This window comes from Neltuma alba, unplaced genomic scaffold (genome assembly GCF_004799145.2).
Source record: "Neltuma alba isolate B1F8T4 unplaced genomic scaffold, ASM479914v2 tig00001149_pilon, whole genome shotgun sequence".
NCBI lineage: Eukaryota > Viridiplantae > Streptophyta > Magnoliopsida > Fabales > Fabaceae > Neltuma > Neltuma alba.
In genome coordinates this window covers 24,221-32,192 of record NW_021632354.1, presented here as the reverse complement: position 1 = coordinate 32,192, position 7,972 = coordinate 24,221, and the positions used below count along the sequence as shown (strand labels likewise).

At 33.2% G+C, this 7,972-nt stretch overlaps 1 protein-coding gene across 1 annotated transcript; it reads left to right on the top strand.

Moving 5' to 3' along the window:
* Positions 1–2,268: 2,268 nt before the first annotated feature.
* Positions 2,269–3,762, top strand: LOC114751967 (transcription factor WER-like). The gene is made up of 3 exons (XM_028940676.1): positions 2,269–2,401; positions 2,549–2,678; positions 3,264–3,762. The coding sequence occupies exons 1-3, from the start codon at positions 2,269–2,271 to the stop codon at positions 3,760–3,762; spliced, it is 762 nt and encodes a 253-aa protein (XP_028796509.1).
* The last annotated feature ends 4,210 nt before the right edge of the window (positions 3,763–7,972 follow it).

Sequence of the window (7,972 nt, the reverse complement as noted above, 5' to 3'; positions counted from 1 at the left end):
AAAAGAAAAAGAAAAATATTAAATGATGCGAACGAATAGGGTGATTTAATGACAGCTGTTTATCTTCCTTTAAAGTTTTTTGTTGAGAAAAAGATGTATCACTTTTTTTGAGAAAAAGATATATCAGTTAACAGTTAAAATTTTTAAATTTATTCCCGCGTTCATAAGGGATTTCTTTTCCTTTTTGGGGCTTTGCATTAAATAAGATGTTGGAATTTTGGAATTTTGAAAAAAAATGCTTAAGATCCATAAATAATTATATTTATTTTCTATTTGTAATCTCTATCTCTCACACGCATACGGAATTTACCATATATATGCATTTACTCTCCTCAGTGTAAGATCACCAACTTGTAATTTGATTATTAAAGAATATTTCCCTCAAAAAATTTATCAAATGCAAAATATTCATACAAAGGAAACATTTCGGAAGACTTACCCAACAAAACCTATATTTCCCCCCTTTTGGGAACAAAACATACTGCTTTCTTTAAGCGTGAATTTAAAGGAAACAGTTAAAAACATTAAGCCCAAAATCCCAAGCCATGCAACAGATTGAAATTAAATAAATTGAATCGTGTCTGTGATATATACTCATTAAGTTGTTAAACATATAATGTTTGTGATTTCAGGAAGAACTACTTTTACATGTGTATATATGCAAGTAGCGTTTATATTATGACCTTCAAGAAGAACTCCTTTCACATGTGTATATATGCAAGTAGCATTTATATTAATATTAATGAAATGGAAAATGTGCCCATAGGTAGTCACTAGCCGGACCCGGCACTCTCATATCAAACGTACAAATTGGTTTCTGGTTTCGTAAGTTATGCACCAAAGCAGGGAGGAAAGCAAAATGCATGCATATTTCACGAGGCAGACACACAATAATCTACAACAATACAAATCAGATTCCCTTTTGCTTTCTATTTCTCGATCACTAAGTCACCAAATAGGGCGTAATCTTTCAGTTTCTGCTCTTTCATACCTAATCAAGTCCAAAGATTGTTTCCCTTCTCTCACCCATTTCCTCCATTTGCTCAAGTCATGTGAAACGAGCATGTTATTCAAATGATGTATAGAACGAGGCTTGCTAACTCTTTGAACAGAACAGAGACAAGAAACTTTCTTTTCTTTATTATTTATGACATATTCAAATTTAAAGGCTGAAACTAATTTCATGACTAGAGTTCGCTTTTGTGTGTGTGTATCTAAGATTTGAATATGTCAAATGCAATAATTTATGCAAAAATGGAGTCTCAGCTAAAGAAAGGTGTGTATCATCTTTTTTCCAATGATATGATTTATGAAATTTTCATTTATTTTTTTGGGAAAATCCTATAAAAGAAACCTGACATCTACTAAATTCCAAATTGGGGATTCCTACAAAAATGTGTTATTATTTACAAGTCAAGTTTAGTCAAAATCGATTAAAATATAGAAAACAGTCCTAATTTGAGATTTAGTACATTTCAAGTTTTTTTTTTGGTGGAGATTTTCCCTGCATTTTCCCCCCTCAATTTTAACTCTTCCAGAAGATTGGTTTATAAAGTTCTGTTAAATCTTTATATCCTTATATTCTGCAAACTGATAACAATTAATTCCAACGTATGAAACCCTAACCATCTCGTCCAGCTGAAGTCTACCTTAATTCCACGGTGAAGGACTTCGAAGGATTCTTCTGGCAGACGAAGTTTTTGACTAACCGTCCACGAAGTCAAAAAGCTTTGTATGATATATATATGTAAGTATATAAATTGACCAATTACATGCTGATGAATTTTTATAAAAGACCTGGCCCGGCCGAAGCCCCCAGCTGTATCAATTTCTTTTTTCGCAAGTGACCAATTTTGATTCATTTCTCATAACAACACTTTGCACTCATAATAATAGCCGACCCAGAAAGAGAACAACCAAAAGTAAAGGTGACAGACAGTGCTTCTTCTCGTTCAAAATTATACACCTATATTTTATTATTTGTTAAATTGCTAGGGGAATTTTCCATGAACTAGAAAACATACCCATATTTCTTTTAACGTGTTTCCTAATCTTATTGCTCTCTAGGGCTTCAGTATATTGAGTGAGCAGAGAGGTTCTCAACTCTCTCTCTCTCTCTCTCTCTCTATATATATATATATATATATATATATCTGTGCGAGTGTGTGTTGCCTTAGCTTCTATGTGTATAGGTTTCAATATTTGAAATCAGGTTGATCTGAGATAACCAAATAAGTTTAGTATATATATAATTTATATAAATAGGTGATGGTGAGAGGCCCTTACTATGACAAAAATGGAATAAAGAGAGGTGCGTGGAGTAAGGAAGAGGATGAAAGGTTAAGAGCGTATGTTGAGAGATATGGCCACAGAAATTGGCGTCAGCTTCCCAAACACGCAGGTACATATTTGCTTGAACTTGTTAACCAAACTTGCACCAAAAACCAACATGTTGGTTTCAACATTATTAGGTTTAGTTTCTAGTTAAAGAAATACTAGTTGGGATGGATCTTGATGGAGTTTCAGCTGGAATTATATTTACGTTCAGGTTTATCAAGGTGTGGAAAGAGTTGCCGACTTCGCTGGCTAAATCACCTTCGTCCGGGCGTAAAACATGGAAATTACACCCAAGAAGAAGAGGAACTCATCATCAAATTGCATGAACGGCTTGGAAATAAGTAAGCATATGTTACCTCTGACATAAGTTCTTCCATATCTATTCCGGTTTTTTGTTCATCAATGGTTTTTCCTCAACATATATTGCAAATCTAGAAACACGGACATATTGGGTTTTCTAGGTATCTCAGTCGTTAATCCCTTCGTTACACATGCGTGATCTTCAACGCTAGTTATATAGCTAGATCTAATAATATTCAAGTTCAATAAGTTTCGTTTGTTTGTTTATATGTCTCTTTGTGATGATCTTTTTCATTTCCCTTAACATGGCTAGGAAAACTTGGGAAAAGTTAAAGGATGAAGATGTTTTGATTTTCACTTGAAAATACTTTCTTAACGTGTGAAATCTAAGTTGGATGGTCGAGTTCTAAGTTTTTTTCCCTTTAGCATTGCTGATAGTGTAATTCCTTCATCGGCATGAAAAGAGTTACGAAGGAAAAAAATGCAGCCTTTAATTAAAGGTCAAAGAATCAATTGACTTTCCAGTTCAAGTGCTTTAAACATCAAGTAGACGTAAGATGATTTCATATGTATCCGGTATGTACCTAACATATATCTAACATATGTAATATTATTTGTCGTCGTAGATGGTCTTTGATTGCCAAAAGATTACCAGGGAGAAGTGACAACGAGGTTAAGAACCATTGGCATAGCCACCTAAAGAAACAGTTGGAGTGCAATCATGCGGAGAAATCTGAGTTCAAAATGAAGGCTGGTGGCACTTGTGAAGGAGAAACAGCAAAGTGTCTCGAACCTGAAAACCCTCTGCTTGGTTTTGTTGCTGCTTCCTCCAGTAATATCTCAGAAAGCACTCCGCCCATCTACAATTCATCTTCAACCTTTTCCTTTGGAGGATCAACCGTTGCTAGTGCTGCATGGGAAATAGTTGAAGAATTCGGTGATTCTTGGACCCAACCATTTGTCCCAGAAAATATATATGGCCAGGATAACTACTATTTTAGTCTGAACCATGCAGCATATGAAGCAGACCTGGATGAATATTATTCCTCATTCCTCTTCCAAAACGCTGAGTTTTTGTGTCAGGTGATGCGAGAATTCCCAGAAGATCCTACAAAGGATATATAAACAAATGGTAATTCCTCCTCACGTTACTTTTTATGGGCCTCATAGCAAGAGGTCACATCGTGAAGTTTTAAGTTATAGGAATTTCATTGAGGACAGAGAAAGAGTTAAAAAGGAAATCATGCTTGAATTAAATAGACATATCTCTTATTTATATCTAAAATCACATTTCTTTATTCTCCGTTTTCTTCAGTCAAAACATACCTGGAGAGAGTATAGCTCACTCTTGTGCCTCGGAACTGGTCTTGGAGGGGTTATTTTGTTGGTTTTATTGCCTGCAATAAAATGCATATATATATATATATATATATGACTATGCTCTCCTTCTTTTTTAACATATTTCCCTCTCAATTACATTTATATATATATCAGTAATAATTAATATTGAAATTAAATATGGCATGCAGATTGTTGGTCAAACCGAAGATGGCTGGCTATGAATGGTTTTGGAGGAATAATGTCAAAAAAAGCACCTATAAATTCCTTCTCATTCCTTCCAAATTTGTAATTCCATCAGCACACTTGATAATTATTATCCCACTAATAACATGTTTTGTTCTTGCCAGTAGCTAGGCTCCTTCGTCATATTGCTTGTGCTATAAACCCAAATTTGTAGTACGTGAATCTGTATTGCCATACGTACATATTTATATATAATAAGTGAATATTATTATATGAATTTATCACTGGATTAATTTACGAGTATTGAAATTGTGCATCGTAATCTAAATCCAGACATCCTGAGGAGGGTCCTTGCTTTAAAAAAAATACACACACAGAGGCCCCCCCCCCAATAAAACACAAAGAGGATTAGAAATTAAAATATATTACTCCTCCGGTCCTTATTATAAGACCCAATTTGACTTTTTATTTGGTCCTAATTATAAGACCCAATCTATTTTCTCTCTTATATTTATGCATTTTTTTCCAAGATAATCCTTCTAATAATGATAGTTTTAGCCAATATACTTAATTAGCAAAGATATTTTAGAAATAACAACACTTATTTATTATAAATAACCAACTTAACTTACTTCCTTAATCTCCTCAAATAAGTCAATTGGGTCTTATAATTAGGACCGGAGGAGTATATTGTTGCGTAGGGATAGCTTTGATATAAGATGAAATGTGGGTAGTGATCAAGATATGTTGCACTCTCCTTACGTTAAAAAAAAAAATTGAATTAAATTTAAAAAATGAGAAAAAAATATTCATCCAGTTTTAAATATAGAACACTAGTATAAGGGTCTTATATTTAGGATCGGAAGAATACAAAGGTTGCCATGTTAGAATCGGAGATCTAGCTAAAATTTGAGATCGTAAATGATTGTCCCCTTCATTTTGCATATACTAATCATCTTGTTCTTAATGCATCACCGATGGCATGCCATACTATAGCTTAAAGTAATAATATATTTAATTTGCAGGTACATATATTCTGAACCATCATTGCCTATAGAATTTCTTTAACTAATCTGTTCTATAGAAAATCTAGTTTCAAACATTAACGTTACTATCTGTAATCCTAAATCTAAGAGGTAGTCAAAGATTTAATTTAATCTTAAATATAAGATCTGAATCCACTTTGTCTCTCATACTTATTTATTTTTTTTCCTAAAGTAGTTTCCATGATAATTAATAAGGTGTTCTAAAAAAGACAACACACATTTATTATAAATAACTAATATAATTAATTTTTTAATATTCACAAATTAGTGATATTGTTCCTATATTAATGGATCAATATAGTATATAGAGTTAATATAATTTTTGATCTCTCAAATTTATCATCATTTTGATTTGGTCTATCAAGTTTCAAGCTATGGGTTTTGGTTTCTCAATTTTTTTTTGTCAAAAATATTGATTCTTATAATTTAATAAAAATCTAGACTTTTGTTTTTTTAAAGGAAACTCATAATTTAAAACTCAAAAAACGAAAATAAAATTTACGCAGATTTTAGAAATAAAAAATTATATTAACTCTACATTGTGAAACCTACGTCCTCAACAAGCTTCCACCGCATCTGTTTCGACAGGTTGGTCAAAAGAAACTTGTCTTTTCCCCACTTTGATGGCCCAAATATCGTTTAGCTATTTATAATTAATAAGCGTGGGAGGGAGGGAGTTTAGCTAGCTGAATAACTATAAATTGGCTTCGTATATACAAGTAAAAGCGCGGATGCCGGCTTCAGGTCATCATGAGACCATATTGGCATCTGTGTTTGACTGGGTCCCCTTTTACGCTCAAGCGAGTCAGTCACGTGGATCGTGTTCATAACTCTCTTGTGGCATTTTCACACCTGGCCTTACTGAAAATCACAGGTACTGTGCATTAATCTAAATAACCATTTACGACGACTATTCGGGGATTTACAATTCGTTTCGAATACAGTTTCAGGAAGAGTTCAACAACCCATATAAACGTTCACAACAAGTATTTTGATGCCAGGTGGATTTCTTGAGATCTGTAAAATCATTTAATTAAAAAATCTAATCCGAACACCTCTTATAACTAGTCTTCAGAAATAAAGGAGGAAACCGAAAGAAAAGGAAGAGCCTTATGTTTGGGGGAAAAATAAAAGAAAAAGTTTGGGACCCGGCGATTCCTTTTCCTCGTTCATGAATCAGAGAGAAAACGAAAGGAAGTAAACAGAAGAGATTACACGTGTCATTGCTCGTTAAGGGACGCCCTATGTAATGGTGACGAGATGTTAGGATGGTCATGCTCCCAGACGTATGCACATCCTTCTAGAAGGTGACACAGCTTCCAATAAGGAGTTCCCAGGCAATTAATATCCCACTCCATGATTGTCAAAACGGGGACTCTTCTGTCATCTTATTCTAATAATTTATTGCAGGAATAACTTCTTTACAACTATTATCTGAGCTAAATCTTCTTTAGAAATCCGAAACTGTTAAAACATTAAAATTTTTCTTTCGGCTTTCTGCCTAAAACGGCTTGTCGTTTTGATTTTAATTGAGAAAAAAATCAAGGATTAGCAGAAGAACGAGTCCAACTAGGGAAACTATCTGGGCCAGAAGATATGTCGGGCCCAATCAGACTCATTCTTCTGATCTTATGAGTTATCTACACTCAAGCCTCGATTTTATTCAGTGATTTTGAAACAATATCCGTATACGAGAAGTGGCCTATTGGGTCAGTCTTTGATCATTCTCGGCCTTTGAAACTTCGGATTTTGGATGAAGCGCTTGGATCCTATCATAATTATTCGGGTCATCCCAACTATTGAATTGATCATCACAAGGGTCTATGCTTGATTTCAACGAAAAGATTTACATAGAGCTTTTTTAAAAACAGTAAAAAATAAATAATACTCCTTCTATCCTTAACATAAAACCTAATTAGCTAACTTGAATAGATTAAGAATGTTAGTTAAATTAGTTAATATGATGCAACACTTCAAACATTTTTCTTAATTCCTTCCCTTCTCTTCATGTTGTTAGGAGAATATCAATAAAATTAATTTAAAAAAAAAATAAACATATGAAATAGGTTTTATATATAGAGCCAATATTAATTTTCTAATTACTTTCCTATATTAAGCACAAGAGGAGTATTTTTTATTTCATTAATGTCAACACATAAGCTTGATAAATTTAATATTCTGCTTTACGGTTATGCAGATTCCAACATAGCTGACACACTTGGCAATTGGCATGCGTAGGCAATTTACTCTCTTTCCCGCATTTAAAAGGATTGTTATATCATCAAATTTGTTTTTTTAAAAAAAAAATCAAATAGTAAAATCCTACCTTTCCCAATAAAAGAAGTAGTCTAGTAGTTTTTTTTCCTCTTTCTGATGTATAAAAAAATGAATTATAAAACCTCCGCTTATAATTTAATTTACATGTCAATCATTAAAATTCGAAGGGCAAAAATAAAACTTATTAAATATTTTTACATAACGCATTACTCTACCTTTAAATTGCTTGCACTTACTTGGACAAAGATTATAGTTTAGTATACGCACAATTACGGAAGATGCAATCATTCCCAAAAGAGATGTCAGATTTATCTGAACCTTTTGGTGTGGTGTGAAATGTTTTTTATAAGGAAAGAAAGAGATAAGAACAAAACACAACTCGTCAAAAGCAACCAAGTGTTTACCATTAACCAACTAATCACGCTTAAGCATGTTTTTGGCTTTCTAAAATTTGCCCTTTGTTTGGACAGGGAAAAACTATAAGAGGA